Genomic DNA, 21350 nt, shown 5'->3' on the forward strand with positions numbered 1-21350 from the left:
AACGGTTCTCTGATCAATGAAACGAAAAGGGAAGAAGTTGATCAGAGACCCACTGGCGTAACAGAAAAATCAGGTCAGGGCTGAGCAAAGAGTCTGGCTGAAGAAGGTGTCATAGCAGCCACAGAGAGGGCCTTTCTACTGGGGTCAGCACTTGGATCCCAGCCAGTCCCTTCTCAGGAGGTCTGCCAGATCCTGGGACCCGTTCTGAGTATGGTCCATACCTGAACCCCTTTCAGGTATTTGGCATCACCCAGTAATGTTACCCAGTTACTTGGCATTAGCTTGAAAGCCCAGCTCACCCCTACCCTGCCCACACGTATAACGCTAGCCAGCTGGATCCATGACCTCCATACCTAGAATCCTCCACCAGCGTCGCTAGCTCCACATGACCCAGGCACCAGCCAGGGTTTTTCTTGGCTCTGTCTCTTCTTAAGAAATTGGATGGGGAGTAAAATGGTCTCTGCCATATTAGATCCAAGTCAGACTGACCTACTTATCTGTTTTGAGAGATACACGTCCAGGGGATTGCTATGAAAAGCCAGGCAATGAAAGAAATACTATCTATCTTATTCCAAGGAATAGTAAATCTGCAGCATCCAGGACAGAGGGGTGACTTCACCCCTTCAAATGACTGTCCTCCTTGCACCAGCCTGCCTGTCTGCACAGAGCCCATTCTGCAGAGAGGACTTCATGTTCCACAAGAGTGTCGATTCTTCCTTAGTCCTGGAGCAGGGCCCACTGCGCTCTTGGACCTTTGAGTCTGTTTTTTCTCGTTCTTCTGGCTCTTCTTTGGTCACCAGCACTCCTAGCTGCTTGCATGCAGAGTCCCTCTATCCTCACGACTCTGCAGCAGCACCTCAGGAAACCAGGAACCATGTGTGAGCGTCAACAAGCATGACCAGGCTCCAGAGGCAGCTGGCCAGGCTCCTTCAGGAATGAGTAAGGGCTTGAGCTTCAGCACGCGGACCTCACGTCATCTCTTTGGGATTCCCAGAGTTCTGTTTTGCTTATTTCAGGCCTTGGCTCTGTTCCAAGAAATGGTCAATGCCAGATAAATAAGGTTGTGTTGAATCTCCCTGAGGAATTAGTCTTGGGATTAAGTCTACTAAATAACGGAGGGGCTCCGCATCACACCACTTTTTTTTTTTTTAATTTACAAACACTTGTAATTGTTTTAATGTTCTCTTATGCAATCTTTAAAATATAATGACTCAGTCATGGCCCAGCTGGATGACATCTCCAAACAGCAAACAGCAGCTCTGTGTCTAACATGAAAGGAATGGTCAAGGCATGTTGCTGATAACCTTATCATCAGACTGGGCTGTAGATCTCTTCTGAGACTTTCCCTTGTTCCAATTTTGTATAGAAATTTCTCTATTCTGCCAGTTCTGCTCTTCCATGCAGGATTCTGAAACAGAATGGAGCAGCCAGGCGGTGAGATGAGAAGGCTCTCACAGGGGGCACTGATGGAGGGGAGCCTAAAATCCGGCGTGGAGAATGATCCTCAAGGTCCAGTGGGCCCAGGAGTGGTGTCTCCCAGTGTTGATATCAAGGGGAACAACATAAGGGCACAGCTCCTGGCCATGGGCATCCAGGTACAAGGACCATGCAAGGACAAAGGACACTGTAACAGGTTCCTGTGAAGAATGTGGTTGTGCAGGGCCAAGGTCAACAGCTAGGGCTCCTGTCAAGTCCTATGCCAGTGGCAGAAGCAGCAGGAACCATGCAGCCTGTCTAGGCCCCAAGCCTGTTTTTTCAGACCCTGATGATTTGGAGTCAGATCTGCTGAGGATATCACTTGCTTCTACTCTCCAAGGCTGTACCCTGAGGAGCCCTGACCAGGCAGCTCCCACATGTGTCTAATGGGTCATGGGGGTTGAGGTGAGAGAGCTGGATCCTTCAATGTAATCACATCCAGGAAAAAAGAAGAGGGCATTCTAGTATTTACCGAGTGCCTATCATATGCTAGGCTTTGAAAGATAAGGAAACTGAGGCTCCTGGTGGTAAGATCCAGGGTCACAGAGCCCTGACCAGGAGATCCCACCCCTTCGGTGATGAGAGCTCTCCCCTACCTCCCATATTGCCCCTCTTCACGACGCAGCCCCTTAAGAGGATTCTGTAATCCGGGGTTCTGCTTCCCTATTCCTCCCTCAGACAACTGTAGGAAATTCAATCTGAGTTTGCTTGGATATGGAGAAAAGAGACAATGTACAAGTATAGTTAAATAGCAACAGTCCTAAGAACTTGGTCGACTCCATCAATCTTTAAAGAAAGAAGGAGAAAGCAAAGAGAAGCAGCAGAGGCCCGAGTCATGTGACTACCCAGAGCCCGCAGAATTTGACTCCCAGAGTTCCCACATGGGCAGGTGAAGGGTTTTCATCGTGTCCAAATGAGGCCAGTTGGATTCCTCACTTACATACTGAGATTAAAAGCCAAAATGCAGAACATGTGTGAGCACGAAGCCCTCGCCATTGGGAACGGTGCCCGGTTGCACGCCAGGAATGGGCTTTGCTTTCCCAGCTCCTGTCCCAGCCCCTCCCTGACTTACCAAAGATGTAAGGAGTGAGTAATGTAACCACATCCCGCCTTACTTCCCTCAGCCCTACAATAAAGGGCAAGAGCCAGGAATCACCTCAGAGGGTCTGAGAGAAAAAGGTTCTGGTCCTGCCTGCCAACCTCCCCCATTAGGGGAGGATCCAGTTTAATGCTAGCTCTGGGCAGCTCAGCAAAGACTCATCTATAGGCTCAGGAGTGGGAGAGACCTGCCCAAGGTCACACAGCTGCAAAGTGGTATGCTGGATTCAGACTGTGCTTATCCCGTTAATGAACCCAGCTATTTTCTGGAGCATGGGGCACACTTGGTTTGCATACAGCACAGTGGTTTGGTGCATGGCCTCTGGAGACAGATTCTCTGTGTTTAAAGCCTGGCTCTGCCACTTTTTAGCCGCCTAACCTTGGGCCAGTTATTTAATTTCTTTCGGGCCTCAGTTTCCTCCTTTGAAAAGTAAGTCTGATAATAGTAGTCATCTGAGAGTTAACTAAGTTACTACACGTAAAGCACTCATAAAGGTGCCTACATATATAGAGAATGCTTAATGACTGTTAACTAAAACAAATAAAAAGCAAAGAGACCCACAGCCCCTGGCTCCTGGGCCCCTGCATATGCTGTGTCTGACATGGGAAGAGGCTGCCTTTCATCAGCATGAAGAATCATTAGAAGGGCAGGTTCGGAGTACCAGAGGCACTAAGCCCCCTGGAGTTCAGACCTCATCCTTGGCAAAGTGTGGGCCTTGTAACATTAGGCGGCTTGTTAAACTGAAGGAGAACCTGTGTGCGAATGCAGGGTGCAATGGGGCCCCGTTCACCCAGTACTATCTGTTCATTCCACACAGCACAGGTCAGCTTCACCTCCTTGAAGAGGCTCCCAGACACCTCAGTGTGACTTCCCACTCCTCCTCGGGGCCTAGCTTCACCATATCAACATGGGCTCTGGGGTCAGATGAATCATGCTTCAAACCCTCTGGCAATCTGTGGGAGCTCGGGCAAGTCCAACTGGCTCTGAGCCCCTGTTTCCTCATCTGCAAAGTGTGGGTAACCAAAGTAGCTAAGGTTGTTATCAGCCTGCTTACTGTTAATCTGTTAAGGTTGTTATTAGGTTTAGGATTATTATAGCCTCTCGAATTCGTCCCTTTGTCATTATGAAATGGACTTATTTATCCCTGGCAATATTCTTGGCTCTGAAATCTGCTTTGTCTGATGTTAATAGTCACTCCAGCTTTCTTTTGATGAGTGGGGGCATGGCATATCTTCTTCCATCCTTCTACTTTTAACCTCTTTTAGTCTTTATATTCAAAGTGTATTTCTTGTACACATATAGTTGGGTCTTGCTTTTTTATCCAATCTGACCATTTCTGCCTTTTACTTTATTTGCATTTAAAGCGTTTATGAACATGGTTTGGTTTGCATCTACCATATGGCTATTTGTTTTTTATTTGAACAATCCCTTCATTCTCCCCTACTTCTTCTTCTCCTGCCTTCTTTTGGATTAACTTAATACTGCTGAATTCCATGTTAACTCCTATGTTGGCTTATTTTAGTTTATAGTATAAATTCTTCAACTTCCCACAGTCTACTTTCAGGTGATATTATACCACATCAGTTGTAGCAGAAGAACCTTATAATAGTACACTTCCTTTTCTCCCTTGCTGGCCTTTATGATTATTGTCAGACATTTTACTTTCATATATGTTATAAAACTCACTCTACCTTGCTATTATTTTTCTTAAGAGAGCCAATTACCTATTTTTAAAAAAGATTTATTTATTTATTTTAAAGAGAAAGAGTGTGTGCACAAGCAGGGGGAGGGGGAAGACCAGAGGGAGAGGGAGAAACTCTCAAGCAGACCCCCCCCCCCGCCCCGGGCACGGAAATCAATGTGGAGCTCCATCATGTCACAATGCTGAGCTCATGACCTGAGCCAAAATCAAGAGTCGGACACTTAACTGACCAAGCCACCCAGGCACCCCTCAATTACCTTTTAAAGAGATTTAAATACTAAGAAAAATCTTATATATTAAGAAAGTTATGGAGCGCCTGGGTGGCTCAGTCGGTTAAGCAACTGACTCTTGATTTTGGCTCAGGTCATGATCTTGGGATCATAAGATCGAGCCCCTAGTCGGGCTCCCTACTCAATGGGGAGTCTGCTTGATATACTCTCTCCCCCGCATCCCTCCCCCCTGCTTGTGTTCTCTCTTTCTCTCTCTCAAATAAATAACATCTAAAAAAAGGAAGTTACTATTTTGGGTGCTTTTCATTACTTTGTGCAGATCCATATTTCTATCTGGTATCATTTTCCCTCTGTGTGAAGAGTTTCCTTTAATATTTCTTATGACAAAAGTCTGCTGGTGATGAATCCTTTCAACTTTGGCAAGTCCAAACACGTCTTTGTTATAACCTTTTTTTAAAAAACATAATTTTTCAGAGTCTAGAATTTTATCTTGATTTTTTTTTCCTCTGGTACTTTTTAAAATGCTGCTCCACTTCTTGTTTTTATTTTTTTTTCCAATGAAAAATGTGCTGTCATCCTTAACGTTGTTCTTTTATACATAACATTTCTTTTTTTCTCAGGCTGAGTCAAAGTATTCCAGACTGGCTTGTGGGAAAAGGCACTATTCCCAGTCCCATGTGAGGACCAGATACTGTTCCCTCCAATCCTTCCAGGGGATTCTTTGCCTCACACACATGCAATAATCAGTGCTCAGCTGGGTGTTTGAAGGAGACCACTGCAGATGCCTGAGCTCTCTCTCTGACCAACCAGTTCTCTTCTGTTTCCTACTCTATCCTGTGAATTCCAGGTGCTTTGGTCTCCCTTGACTCTCAGCATCGTGTCTTCAAACCAGGGAGTTTCCTGGGCTCTGCCTCAGTTGCCCCTCCTAAGGCATGGTGTGGAAACTCTCAAGGTAGTAAACTGGGACAAATGTAAGGCTAATTTAATTTAATTTAATTTAATTTCTTCCCTCTCATTGCCTGATGTCCAGTGTCTTACTGTTCTAGTCAGGAGAGTAACTTCCTGTAACTTCAACCTGGTCAGAGTGGGAGTCCCTGAATGCTCATTTGACTGAAATCTTAGGGCCACCCAGTTCCATGCACAATGTACAGTGTCCCCCCTTGCATTACCTGGCCCTCAGGGTAGGGAACATGTACCTTGCACACTGCTCCACACATAGACAGAACTTACAAATACTGAACAATGACTCTTAATCAGCAGTCATTAAGGCAATGATGTGCTTGCATGAACATGAATTATGTAAGTTCCAACAAGTACTGTTCATTTGATGATCTAATTTTGCAAAAAAATAAGTTTGTATGAGATCTCATTTATCCCAGGCTTTATGCACAGAAAGTGACAGACTGTGCTTCTTTTAGCACTATGTTCTTTTAGCAAGTAAATGTCACTCTTGCAACATTCAACCTATCACCCAAAGAAAGCAACAATTGCTGAGGCTTCTGTAGAAAGAGCCAACCTAAGACATTCTCATGGTTTCCTGACACACAGTGATAATATTATTAAATTAGACCACCGACTGCTATGGAAACATTAAATGCAGAGAGAAAGAACCTCAGAATCCAAAGGTTTGCACAGAACAGTTTAAGAGCAACAACACTGGGATGCTGAACTCTTGCCTAGACCAAATGCTGGAGGCTGCCCTGTCTTGAAACTTCCCCTCGGGCCCGAGATAAGCTAAGCCTACAGGAAGACCTGATCACTTTTGTTAAGTGTCAATGCTTGCAAGACATTAAACAGCCTTTTTCCCTTCCCCATTTTCAAATACATAGTCTTAAATCCCAAAGAGCCAAATTAGTAACATTCCAGTGAAACTAAATTATCAGAGATAATGAATGCACAGGGCAACAATTCAATCAACCAATCTGTCGATCCACATCCTATTTGCCATCAGTCCATCTGTCCAACAACCTGTCTGTCCATCAGGTCATCTGGGAGGATATGAAGGCCCAGGGACGGGAGACCGCTGGACACATCATCCCATGAAATCCATCAAAGGGAATGAGCCAAGAGCGGAAGACGAGAAGACCACAGGTGGTTTTGAGCACACCCTCCGGTTGAGTCACCTGTCAGAAGCCACATCTGCATCTGCTCAGCACTCCCAGCAGAGCCCCAACCCTCCCCTATGTGGGCTACCTCTGCCTGAGGGGGTCACTTCCGGTCTTACCTCCCACCTGCTAACTTAAACTTTCTTGCTGTACCCCAGAATCCCGGAGTTCTGTTCCTAACTGCTGCAAGCAAACCCCTGTTCCAAGAGAGAGCCACCTCCCTGGAGCTATACGTGGAAACCAACCATGTGGCAGGAGCCTCCCACCTTGTCAGGGTACAAAGGAAAGTCATGATGAGCCATGGCACTTAGCTGCCTCAGAGGACCTTAGCTCCTGGCCCAGCTGTGCCCCAGTGCAGCTTTTACTTTGCTCTGCATTCTGTTTCCTTCCATGTGGACTCCCACACGACAACCACGGGAGCAAAGCAGGCATGTCCACCACCATCAACCCCACCATGGTCACGGACACAGAGTGCACACCTAACTATCTGAGGCCTCCCTGCATCATGGGCACATCTTTACTTAGCCACCTTAAGAAAAGTGATCATACTGGCTTTCACAGGAGGTCCTCATTCCCAACCATATTGTTCATGTGGAAGAAACTCTCGGGCTGCACCTATTGTGAAGGTCCAGCCCTTTCTCACTCCTTGCCCTTCATCCCTCACTCCTTACCCCTCCATAGGTCCCAGCTCTGATACAGAGTGGCAGGGCAGCAGACTTTCTGGAAACTCATCCTTCCCCTTTAATCTTCTGCCACGGCCCTTAACTTGCTCTTGACCCCTTCTCACTGAGGCTAAAACTTGTCATCCTCCCCTGCAGGTTCAGGGCTGCTTTTATAGGACAATATTCAGCCAAGTTCAGGATCAAACTCAGGCCAAAAACCCAGTAGTGGCTCCTCCCCTCCTTCCTCTAGGAAATGTCTTTTGGAGGCTCCAGCAGTGCCTGCATCCAGCCCATATGCCAATGAAGCAGTGTAGTCCTGGGGGTCACCAATACAGGGCTGTCATCTGGAGATGAACCCCAGCTGCCACCACAGCTGATCCCCATAGCCCTGCCATGCCACTGCATCACAGGTCCACGACCCCACACCCCACCTGCCACGCCCTCACAGACCCCATGTGGGTTTCCCTTCTTACCAGCTCCAAGCCCCCATAAGGATGCAGAGACTCTCCAAATCCTGTTTCCCACATCTTGCAGGAGCCTCTGCTCTCAGGTTGTGGGGGAATTGGGCAGAGATTCCAGCTGTTCTCAGGGTCCCCCTCAATTCTCCAAAGACTCAAACTGAGATTTCTCACACCTCGTGCCCCTCACTGCACAATCCAGTCTGAGGCCCAGGGCTGGGGACACGCTAAGCAGTCTCCAATGCTTGGCACTTCCCTGTCTGCCCTCTTTCTGGGGCTGGACACCCTTGGGGTCATTTCCTGCATTCTTCCCAAGGGATTCAAACATCAGAGAAGTGCTTTCATCATCTGATCCTCTTTGGCCCTTCCCCATACTGTCAACAACGGCCACCACCAAGTTTAATGACATTTACTGCAGGGCTCCATGGGCCAGGCCCTCAGAGCTAGTATTTTACAAACATGGTGGTCCCCATCAGTCCCCGCAGCATGGTAGGAGGCAGATGCCCAGATCTCAAGGCTAGGTGATGCACCCAGGGTCACGAAGACATGGGTTTCCTCCTGAAGCTGATGCCCTGCTCCCGGGCGCACAGTGATGCCTTCGCGTGTGTTGCAGCAGGGGGATCTGGGGGGCTGGTGCCTCTGGGACCCGCGGGGCTCACCATGCCTCCTGTGCACTCGCGGCAGTCCTGCAGGCAGCTGACGTTCTCCCAGGTACTGTAGGCTTTCAGCCCGGCCACAAGAGCCTGCAGCGGGCGACTATCCACAAGTTCTTTCCCATGGAAGATGTCCTCATCCAGGAGGACCCCGGCATACCTGCAAGAGGAGCGCAGACGTGTGAGGGATGCAGCAGCTCCCCCACCCCCACCCCCAGGAGCCACAGCACAGGAGCCTCTGAAGCAAACCCAGGGTGACCCCTGCTCCTTCCTCAGATGCTACCAAAATCTCCATGTGCCCTTCAGAACTGTCACCCTGTACCCTGCCGCTGTAAGGCTCCACCATGCCATCTTCCCCTTGGAAAACTTCTTCCTTGCTTAATTTCTGCCAGTCCCAGAGGCCCCATTGCTTCCATTGGCATCTATCTTCACACCCCTTGACCTCACGAAAAGTGGGCACTCAGTTTAACTCTCTCCCTGCTGTAGTCTACCACATAAGATCACATTCCAAACTATCTCCCTCTTCCCTTCACACAAAAATGTTCTACATGTCTCTTATAGTTTTAATTTTTCTAATTCTACTTCCGTTGAAAGAGTGCTAGGCAGAATAACGGCCCCAAAGACGACCAGATCCTCATCCCCGAAACCTGAGAATATGTTAGCCCCTGTGGGAGAAGGGATTTTTCAGATGTGATTAAATCAAGGATCTCTCGATTGGGAGATTATCCTGGATTATCCAGAAGCCCAAATGTAATCATGAGGGTCCTTATAAGTGAGAGGGAGGCAGGAGAAGGAGATGTGAAAACAAAGTAGTCAGGGAGATACAGCATGAGACTCAACCAGCCATTGCTGGCTTTGAAATGGAGGAAGGGGCCACGAGCCAAGTAATGAGGGAGCCTCCAGAAACTAGAAAAGGCAAGGAAGTCAATTCTCCCCTAGAGCCTCCAAAAATAATGCAACCCTGCTGACACTGATTTTTCATCACTGAGACCCGTTTCGGACTTCTGATCTCCAGAAGTATAAGATAACCAACTTGTGTTATTATAAGCCACCAAGTTTGCGGCAATTACTTATAGCCCCAATAGAAATGTATGAAGATAGGAATAATTTCTTCCTTCAAAGTGGTAAGAGTCACCATTTTCCTTTATCTCTTGGCCACCTGTGGCCACGACTACTGTGCAGCACAATGTCTATATGGGCCTCCCTCCATGTGCACACCTGCCCCTTAGTTCTGGTTTTTTTCTCGCCATGTTTCAAAATACTATACTGGAAGGTACAGGTTTCCCTCTCGCTTCCTTCTTCTGAATACCTTCTTATTGACCTTGTTTTTAAAGTCTCTTAAAATGAGTTATTGTTTTTAACAACTGCTGGAAATAAAGGCTTTAGTGAACTCTTTCTCTCTATGCTTTACCGAACTCCAAGACTGGGCTCTAATCAAGGGTGGTAAACACACTGAGCTGGGTACTTTCCTCTAAGCACCTCAAACTCATGGAAAGTACCATGAAGTATGGCCTTTCTTCAGACTCTGGAGACTGATAAGCGTGATGGCAGTTAGATGTGTTGATTCATTGACTGTTCTCTATCAATGGAGTGTCATCTATTGAGATGATTATATGATGTTTCTCCTTTATAATGTTAATATGGTAAATCATATAGATTAGTTTTCAAATGTTACGCAAGCTTGACATTCCTGGGGTAAACACCACTTGATCACTACATATTATTTTATAGTAAAATATACTGTATGTGATCTACTAACATTTTGTTCACAGGGATATTGGTCTCATAATTTCTTTGTCTGGTTTTTGGTCTCAAGGTAATGCTCCTAAAATGAGTTAGAAAGTTTTCCCTTCTCCTCCATTTTATGGAAGAGTTTGTGTAAAGTTAGTATGTTTTCTTTTCTTAAGTATTTGGTGGATTTCACCAGCAATGTCAGATGAAGCTATTCAGATTTTCCAGTTCTTTTTCAGTCACTTTTGGTAACATATGTCTTTCGTGAAATTTTCTATTTCATATATATTGTCAAACATATTGACATTACATCAATAATAATAACCATAGTATTTAATTTTATCCTTTCAATGTCTGTAGGATCTGTAGTGATGTCCTTTCATTTATTCTAGATGCTGATCATTTGTGTCTCTTTTTTTCTTAATTAATCTAGCTGAAGATTTATCAATTTTATCTATTTTTTTGAAAGAAATGATAATTTTTGGCTTAATTATGTTTATTTTTGGCTATTTCTTATTTCAATGATTTCTGCTTTCATTTTTATTATTCTTTCTCCTTGATTTGAATTTGATTTGTTCCTTTTCCTAGCTTCTAAAATGAAAATTTACACCATCGATTTTCTACTTTTCTCCTTTTCTAATGTATTTTTATTTTTCCTCTAAGCACTGCTTTAGCTATACACCACAAATTCTGTTACGTTGTTTCATTTTCATTTTGTTCAAAATACTTTCTAATTTCCCTTGTGACTTCTCCTTTGACCTATAAATTATGTGTGTTGTATATTGGATTATTCCAGATGTTTTGTTATTAATTTCTAATTTCATTCTAATCAGAAAACATACTTTGTATGATTTCAATCCTTTAAATTTACATGGTCTGTCTTGATAAATGTTCTATGTGTACTTGAAAAGAACAGACATTTTTTGAAAGAAGACATACAGATAGCTAATAAACATATGAGAAGACACTCAACATCAAAAATCAGGGAAATGCGAATCATGACCACAATGAGATATCACTATACACCTGTCATTATGGCCAAAATAAAAAACACCAGAAATAACAAGTGTTGGCAAGGATGGGGAGAAAAAGGAATCTTTGTGCAGTGTTTCTGAGTGCAAATTGCTGCAGCCACTGTGGAAAACAGTATGACAGTTCCTCAAAAAATAAAAATAGAAATACCATATGATGCAATAATTCCACTACTGGGCATTTATCCAGAGAAAATGAAAACACTGATTCAAAAAGATATATGCACCCCTGAGTTTACTGCAGTATTATTTACAATAGCCAAGATATGGAAGCAACAAAGACATCCATCAATAGATGAATAGATAAAGAAGATGTGGTGTATATACATACAATGGAATATTATACAGCCATAAAAAGAATGAAATCTTGCCATTTGCAACAACATAGATGGACCCAGAGGGTATAATGCTTAGTAAATTGTTAGTCGAGAAAGATATATCCCATATGATTTTCTCATATGTGGAATTTAAGAAATGAAACAAGTGAACAAAGAAAAAAAGAGACCAAAAAAGCAGACTTTTTTTTTTTTTTTTTAAGATTTTACTTATTTATTTGACAGAGAGAGAGAGACAGCCAGTGAGAGAGGAAACACAAGCAGGGGGAGTGGGAGAGGAAGAAGCAGGCTCCCAGTGGAGGAGCCTGATGTGGGGCTCGATCCTAGAACACCGGGATCATGCCTTGAGACGAAGGCAGATGCTTAATGACTGAGCCACCCAGGCACCCCCAAAAAACCAGACTTTTAACTATAGAAAACAAACTGGTGGTTACCAAAGGGGAGGTGGCTGGGGGATTGGGTGAAATAGGTGAAGGGGATTAAGAGTATGATTATCTTGATGATAAGCACTAAGAAATGTATAGAATTGTTGAATCATACATTGTACTCCTAAAACTAATATAACACTGTTATATTGTATGTTATATGTTATATAACATATATATTATATATAATATAACATATATTATATATTAATTATACTTAGATAAATAAAATAAGAAAAGAATGTGCATTCTGCTGTTCTTGGATAGAATATTCTATAAATTTCTTTTAAGTCAAGTTCATTAGTAATGTTCTACATCATTACTGTTTATTATATCAATTTTTATGTAATTACTATTTATTTTATCAATTACTCAAAGAGAATGACGGATGTCTGCAACTATAATTTTAGATTTGTTAATTTCTCCTTTCAATACTTTCCATTTTTTCTTCATAAATTTTTTTTTAAAGATTTTATTTATTTGACAGAGATAGAGACAGCCAGCAAGAGAGGGAACACAAGCAGAGGGAGTGGGAGAGGAAGAAGCAGGCTCATAGCGAAGGAGCCTGATGTGGGGCTCGATCCCATAACGCCGGGATCACGCCCTGAGCTGAAGGCAGACGCTTAACCGCTGTGCCACCCAGGCGCCCCTGCTTCATGTATTTTGAGGCTATTTTGTGAGTCCATGCACAGTTAGATTGTTATGTCTTTTTGATGAGTAGACTGCTTCGTCATTATGAATTGTTCCTCTTTATCTCTGGTGATATTCTTTTTTCTGAAGTCCACTCTACCTAATATTAACATAAGGAGGGCACGTATTGCATGGTGCACTGCAAGTAATGAATCACGGCACTTTACATCAAAAACTAGGGGTGTACTGTATGGTGACTAACATAATATAATAAAAAAATATTATTAAAAAAAACATATCCACTCCAGCTCTCTTATGGTTAATGTTAGCAGGTGTAAATGTTTAATTCTCACACTTTAAATCTATTTGTCTTTATATTTAGGTGGGTTTCTTATAGCAAGCATCTAGTTCAGTCTTGATTTTTTATTATGTCTGACAATCAGCAAATTAAATAGCAGTGTTTAAACCATTTACACCTAATGTAATTATCAACATGATTGAGTTTGAAACTATTATCTTGCAGTTTTTCCCTCTATTTATCCCATATGTCCTTTGTTCTCTTTTCCCTCTGCTCCTGTCTTCTTTTGATTAATTGCATAGGTTTTAGTATTCCACTGTTAGAGTTTTACCTATGTTACTTTCATGTTTTATAGTGATTTTTATGGTCTAAAATATGCATCTTTAACCTAACACGTTCTTCCCTCAAATAATGTTATATCACTTCTCAGATAATTAAAGAACCTGACAACAATATACTTCCATTTCATTCTCCCATCCCTTGTGCTCCTGTCGAGATTGTATAATAACTACCAATCCATCCATCTACCTACCTATCTATATCTTCTACATATGTTATAAAATTCATTGCTATTTTTGCTTTAAATAAACAATTTATCTTTTTTCCTTATCAACATTGAGGATAATTTATTTTACAACAGACTGCGTTCATTCAAAGCATGCCATTTAATGAATTTTGACAACTGTACATACCCATGAGAATAATACCAGAGTCAAGCTACAGAACATTTCCAACACCTTCCAAAAAATGCCTCATGCCTTTTTACAGTCCATTCCTTCCTTGATTGATCTTCATCTTCAGGCAGCCACTAAGCTGGTGTTTGTTACTAGAGATTACGTTACATCTTATGTAAATAAGATTATACAGTATGTTATGTCTTGCTTCTTTCCATCTGCACGCGGTTTTGAGATTCATCCGTACTGTGGTGTGTATTAGTAGCTGCTCCTTTTTATTGCTGACTAGAATTCCATTCTATGCAATGCATATATTACACTTCATTTTTGCATTCACTGTTGATGAACATTTTGCTTGTTTCCAGTTTAGGGCTATTACAAAGAAAACACTATGGAAATTCATGTAAAAATCTTAGAGGAGACATATGTCTTTACTTTCCTTCAGCAAATATGTAGGAGGGAAGTGACTGGGTGATATGGTAGATATATTTTTAACTTTTTAAGAAACTGCCAAGCAGTTTTCCAAAGTGGCTGTGCAATTTTACATCCCTACCAGCAGGGTAGGAGAGTTCTAGTTGTTCCACGTCTGCCAATAATTGGTCTTTTCGGTCTTTTTAACATTAGTCAATCTAGTGGATATGTAATGGTGAACCCTCCTGCTTTGAATTTGCATTTCCCTGATAACTAGCACCTTTTCATGTGTGCGTTGGCTGATCATTCATATATTTTCTTTTGTCAAGTGTCCACCCAAATCTTTTGTGCATATTCGATTGGCTTGCTCATCTAATTTTTAGTTGAATTGCATTTTCAGTGTTACTGCATATTCTGGATAACATCCCATTGTCAGATATATGTATTGCAAGCATTTCCTCCCATTCTGTACTTTGCCTTTTCATTTCCTTAATGATAAAATGAATTTTGGCTCAAGGTATTTATTTACCTGTTTCCATCCATAGAAAAATCTTGTAATGTCTGAATATCCTTGTTTCCTCAGTGAAACCCAAACATGCAAAAGATGTTGCACTGGGCCTCATTCTACAGCAAATAGGCTAGTCTGCTGTCAAACCTCCTAACTGAAACCATTGAGCTGGGACGAATGGAAAAACAGGGAAACGGTCATTTGTTTAATTGGCACTTAGATGAAGAAAAACCTAATTGTACTGAACAACTACTATAAGCAAAGAGCGTCTGTATTTATCTCCTAATTTCATCCTTTTGACAACCTCATGAAATAGAAAATCATATCCCCACTTTACAGATGGAGAAACAGAGGTCCAACTGAGGTTACATACCTAAGTCAAGGTCTCTCAGAGCAGGACAGAGCTAGGATTCAAACCCAGGACTCTCTAGTTCTAAACATCATGCTCTTTTCATGATAAATAATATCCATGCCAATGCCCTGAGAAAGTTTATAGCATTCTCAGTCTATGCTGTAGTACCATCACCCATGTCCTGGGTGGTGACTGCCATACAATGATTCTCAGAGAATCCCAGAGCTGACCATTTTTAAAAATGTATATATGACTCCCTGCTGACCTCCCTAAACACACACACACACACACACACACACACACACACACACACAGTCCTAGGCATTCCCTAGGGTAGAAATTGGAGAAATAAGAAATAAATAGGCCTTAAGAAAAGAAAGACTCATGAAACTCTCTCCTAGCAGAGGTCTGGTGAGATTTCTTTGCAATGCTGGCCTGTGATTTTACTTAAAACTCACAGGACATGGGCCCTGCTGAGGGAGAGCCTCCATCTGCCAGATAGAGAGTGACTCTCACTCTTTATCGTACCCCATGTCTGCTTGCAAAGAGGAACTGAGAAGCCTTCTGTATGCAGGGTATGTTAGAGTCCAGAAGGTGACTTGAATCTTATGAAAATCTGATATAAGAAACTTAGAATGACCAAGAAGATAAATTACGATTTCAGGATTCTGCGGAAAAATTATTCCTCATTTCTAAATATGTTTATTTTATGGGCAATACCTCTAGAAATGTGAAGTATTTGTTTACAGGTTACATCTACTTGAATTCTTAGAACCCACCCTCAGGGTAAGATTCAGGAGAAATGCAGATAGAGTATCTCTGCAACTGTTAAGTCAGTAAGAGGGCAGGATTCAATTTACAAAAGCCTGCTTTACATGAAAACAGCAAGCAAGACTTTTGGGCAGTAAGATTTCAGGATTATATTAAAAACAAGTTCAATGCATAAATGGTGGTGTTCATTTGCTGAGGAATATCATAAGTCCTTACCTATCCTGAGCCTCATTCTTTGACAGGGACAGGACATTGGTGAGTTTTTGAAATCCTGGGGTGTCATTCTGCCCATTCATTTCTTCCACAAATACTAATGAAATCTTAACTTAAAAGGTACCAGGCACAGTTCAAGGTGCTACGGAAACATCAATTAAAAAACAAAGAGGAACTTGGTGAGTTGTCTTGTGGTGTTAAAGAAGTTACTAAGACAGTGTGTGATACACGATAAGCAATTGGATATATGTTAGTTATTGTTGGAATTTTATTCTTAAAGATGTGGGGTAAAAAGAGATTGCCAGAGATAATGACTGAATCCAACCGAAAGCTAACAGCGATGGTGCTGTGACCCCTCCTGGCCCAGAACCCAGCCTGGGCTGCCTCAGCTACCCATTTGGCCTGGAAGAAGTAAGAGGCGAGGCAGACTCAAAATACTCCTTTTGGCTGGTACACTTAAGATACTAACATTAAAAGCTAGGAAATTCATTTTTGTAGAAAATTCCACTAAATGATTCCCAGGAGAGGTATCAGCTACCAACTGACCTGGCCAGCTAGCTCTTGGACTAACTCCTTCACATCATGGAACTTCTGCTTCAGGGACCAACAGAAAGTTTGGAAGCAAAGCTCCAAACAACCTCGTGGCCAAGTGTGATGTAATGACACAAGGCGGTTTCATTCAGGTCAGTTGAAGCAACCTGTGCCGAGAGCCAGGCACTCTTAGATGTGGAGATGCCAGATTAAGGATCCACAATTTCTATGCACGAAGAATTCACAACCACAAACCAAGAGGAACCGTACAATGATAAGAGGGGCCCGGCTGCTCCAAGAAGCTTATCGGGAGCTCCTCATTCTAGGAGAGACTCAGAGACGGTGTCTTGGAGGAGATGACAGCCTGAACTAGATCTCAAAAGATGACTATAAACTGCCAGGGGAAGGAAGACAAAGATGTGAGAGATGAATGTGGAGGCAAGGTGGGGAGGCTGCTTGTGAGAAGGTTGAAGCAAGGCAGGGACTGAGTACGGAGCCTCAGTGTGGAAGAGAGAAGACCCAGAGGTGGGGTGGAGGTTGGCAGGGGCCAGGCAGAGAAAGGTGCTCCAAAGCCACGGGAGGGAGCTTAAGTTTATCCGTAGGGAAGACACTGGGAGAGTCTCAGCAGTCAAGTGGGAGTTCAGATTCTATTTAGGTGTGGTTGCTTGTGGAGGATGGATCTGATGAAGACCAGGCTGCATGTGAGGGGCAGGGTGCAGGAAGGGGAACTGGGGGGGACCCCGGTGAGGTAAGAAGGAGGGGGGGCCTTGAGTAATCTTCATGCAGGAGGCAAACTTGCCAGAATGTGGTCATTGGTAGGGTGGGCGTAGGACACCTGAGTCTCGGGGGTGATGGCAAGCTGACCTGAGCATTACTGGCCACCACAGGAGGCGTTCTGTCATCACAGTCAGTGGATAAAAAGATAGAGGGCATGAGCCAGGCAGTGCAGCATACATGTCCAGCAAGACCCACATGCCAAGTGCCTACCAGTGTGCCCCCGAGCCAGGAAGGATGCAGGGTGCCATCAGCACTCAGCAGTGGGAAGCAGGCCTCGGATATCCCAGGCTCCATGGGAAGAGGTTACTAAGAAACCTAAGGATGGCATCCATGGCCAAAGGCAGAAAACAGGAGTCCTACCTGGTCACAAGGGCCACTCAGGCAGGACTGTTGGCTGCTGAGTCCTCAGAGACTGAAGAAGTGCCTGACACATGAGTCATGTAAGGAAGGGAGGAGGGAACACATCTGCCAGGTCTGGAGGGGGTGGGCAGGGAGAAAAGCCCTGGCAGGCTCCTCAGGAGCCCATCATCTTTCTCAGAGGCCCCCATCAAGCCAGCCCTTACTTCATCAAGTCAGTCCTGCTACCCAGCAGCTGAGCAGCCAGTGGGGAGAAGAGTCCCATCCCTTCCTGGACTGAGCAAGCTCCAGAGGACATCAAGTTTCTGTCCCCTCCTCATTAAAGGCAAGAGAATGTGAGTGATGCAGGGTGGGGGTGACTGGGCTCACTAAGGGCTAGACAGGTCCTCCCTGTCTCCAGGCCTATGGAGGCGATTGGGAAGAAAGGGGATAAGGACGAGGGTGAGCAGCTTGCCGACCTGCTACTGTCAAGCCCTAGGCAAGGCACTGCATGCTCCACGTGGCAGGGACCGTGTCTGACTCCAGCACTAGCCTAGCAAGCAGGACCACCAGATTTGATAAACAGAAACAGAGGATACCTGTTTAAATGCGAATTTCAGATAAACAATGCATAATTTCTAAGTTTAAGTATTAGGGTATACTTAGACTAAAAAATTATGCATTGGATATCTAAAATTCAAATTTGGGTGACTGTATTTTACCTGGTAAATTTACTAGCAAGGTACCATATAGTTACTGAATATAGAAACACAAGTGCACTGAAAGAAGCCATCCCACCTTGTGTCTATTACCTGCCTTTAACTGTGAAGTGGAGCTCTAAGGATTCATGTTTTGTCACATTAGAAGAGAGGAGAGGCAGGGCCAGCTGACCTAGCTGGTGGTCTGTTTTTCTTGCTCACCTAACTCCAGACCCATACACTTAAGGTCTAGACTACTCTCATGAGTATTTCTCTGTGCTTGAGGAGGACCCAGCACATTGAATAAACATCTAATTCATCAAACTTGAGGTTACCCAGCCCCTGACACTTGAAGCCAGTTCATCGGCAGCACTATACCTATGGAAATTACAGATGGGGCCTAGAAGCAAGGTCTGATAACCTTTTTTAAAATAATGGGTATGAAGCGGGAAGAGGTATTCTCAGTATTGGATTTTGCCACATTACAACTAGCTTCACTGAACTATTTCTTCACAAGTCAGAGAAGGGGCAACAGGGGCTATAAACTAGAGAGAAACAGGAAAGCCAGAATATGTCACAGAAAATGCCGGCTTCTCTCTGGGCTTGTTTTAAAACACAGACAACCTCTTCCCCCCAGATGAAGTGTTTCTTCCTGAAGATTCCAATAACCAGATTTTCAGTAGGTGGAACCCCCTGCTGCCATGGGGGATAGAGAGAAAGTAACAAAGAGGAAGGAACAACAGAACCACAGTGGGGACCCTGAGCAAGGCCAGAAACCACAGAGGGTGCAAAGGAGGTGAAAGTCAGGAAAATCTGGAAGGTCTTGGGGTCAATTAGATTGACAGCTTGATGAGGCGTGGACCTGACCCTGTCCTGTTCAGTACTGTGCTACCCCTGCATGGCATGGGGTAAATTACTAATTAATTTCCATTAATCACCTCTCACGTTTCCCCTTGAAACCGTAAGCTAGCATTGTGACCTATTTCTCTGATATTGGCGTTTGGAGGGTATCTCCCTAAAATCAAGAGAAACTTTAATGTTTACTAATAGTAGCAATACAGCACTTATAAAATCAAAGGAAATTAAGCTTAAATGAAGATAAAAAATAAATACAGCTGAAGAAAAAGGAAAAGCATGTGCTTATACATATCACACTTCTGTTATACATAAAGATGCATGTGTATATGTGTGTATATATAAACTTATAAATGTGGAATATATGGCAACTCTTTGTTATGTGGTCTATTAACTTCTTATGTCGTAGATTGTGAATAGTGGACAAAGAAGCAAATGTGTAGATACTCTTGCCTCTTTGTAATGGTTACAAGTACCACTGGGCAAAAAATTCAAAAAAGAATTTTATTTTCCTTTGCCATGAATGTGAAAAATTATCAGGTTTCATATCAGGTTATTTTGATCCAATTTGTTTTCATGATAATTTAATATTGCTCCCTTTTATCTGTTAGTGAAGTTTATTTCCAGGTCACACTAGGAAGCTTCCCCAAAAGCTCCTGTCATTCTCAACTCTGTCTGTTCACTGGAATCATTTAAGGAGCCTAAATACATACACTCCAGATTCTTGGGAAAAAGAAAAAGAAAAGAAATACAGGTAAAAGGAGAGAGGAGATAAAATGAAATACTAAAAAAATACTCAATAACCCCCCCCCAAAAAGAAAGAATTATAGTCTTATAAGTTCACATCTTATATAAAGAGGTATAATACCAATTCAAGGTGGGTACTAGCAAGATAAGGATGCATATTACAATACTTAAAGTATTCATTAGGTAAAAGAAAGATGGAATGAAGAAACCAAGAAAAGACAGAACGGAGCAAGTAGCAAAATGGTAGACTTATTAAGAATTACGAAAGTGGGGGTAATCAGAAGGGGGAATGAAGCATGAGAGACTATGGACTCTGAGAAACAAACTGTGGGCTACAGAGGGGAGGGGGTGGGGGAATGGGATAGGCTGGTGATGGGTAGTAAGGAGGGCACATATTGCATGGTGCACTGGGTGTTATACGCAACTAATGTATCATCAAACTTTACATCAAAAACCAGGGATGTACTGTATGGTGACTAACATAATATAATAAAAAATATTAAAAAAAAGAATTACAGTAAATAAAAATGAGCTTAACATTCCAAATTATAAGATTATCAAACTGGATAAAAAGCAAGACCTCACCATATGTTGTTTATAAAAATCTCACAATGGCACATGTAGGTTGATACAATGACAGATAGGTTAAGATAAAAGGGTGGGAAGAGATAGACCATGAAAACACCAGGCATTTGAAAACCGGTATGGTTATAACAACAGCAAAGAAAGTAGACTTCAAGACAAAAAAAAAATTATGAGAAACAAAGAGAAATATTTAATGAATATAACAGGCTAAATTCCTCTAGAAGATATAATAACCCCAAATCTGTATGTGCTAAATAACAAAGTTTAAAAATAGACAAAACAAAATTAGCAGAAATTTTTTAATAATACATTTTTATTTTATAAAGGAAGGTTTTAGACCAATGAGCTAGAAAAAGCTAGAAAAAGAAAGCAAATTGATTCCCAACTAAATAGAAGTGAGAAAATAATAAAGACAAGATATTAAATCAATAACAGAAAATGGACAAAAATGTAAGAAAAGCATTCAAGACAAAAGTATATTATTTGAAAAGATTAACCAATCTGATAAATGTCTAGAAAAATTGGCCCCTAAAAAAAGCCAAAAACTATATTAGGGATAAGAAGGGTCATCACTACAGATCCTATAGGCATTAATATTATAATAAGGAAATATTATTAACAACTTAGACACATTTTACAAATTAGAGGAAAAGGACAAATTCCTGGAAAAACACAAATTAACCAAACTGACAGAGAAGAACTTGGTAATCTTAGGATTCATATTTGTTAAGGAAATCAACAGAGTAATAAAAAATCTTTCTATTAAAAAAAAACAACAACCATGCCCAGATGGTGTCTCAGTAAATACTACCAAATTTAAGAAATAATACCAATCTTGTAAAAACTCCTCGAGAAAATATAGGAGAAGGGACCACTTTCCTAGTCATGCTATGAGGACAGCATAACCTTTATACCAAAACCTAACAAGGACATTTCAAAGGAAAGAAAATTATATTCTTCACAAGTATAAACACAAAAATCCTTATACAAATATTACCAATTTGCATCCAATAATATAAAAATATTATAATACATGATGACCAAGGATTTCAAAAAA

General features: G+C 42.4%; 1 protein-coding gene across 2 annotated transcripts in view; it reads right to left on the reverse strand.

Moving 5' to 3' along the window:
• ACOXL (acyl-CoA oxidase like) overlaps positions 1 to 21350 on the reverse strand; it is a 330346-nt gene that overhangs the window by 151145 nt on the left and 157851 nt on the right. For both annotated transcript variants that reach the window (XM_057309096.1, XM_057309097.1), the window contains exon 12: positions 8392 to 8545. In XM_057309096.1, the coding sequence (XP_057165079.1) occupies positions 8392 to 8545 (154 nt within the window). The remainder of the gene's footprint in view (positions 1 to 8391; positions 8546 to 21350) is intronic.

The sequence above is a fragment of the Ursus arctos genome, unplaced genomic scaffold, assembly GCF_023065955.2.
Source record: "Ursus arctos isolate Adak ecotype North America unplaced genomic scaffold, UrsArc2.0 scaffold_8, whole genome shotgun sequence".
Taxonomy (NCBI): domain Eukaryota; kingdom Metazoa; phylum Chordata; class Mammalia; order Carnivora; family Ursidae; genus Ursus; species Ursus arctos.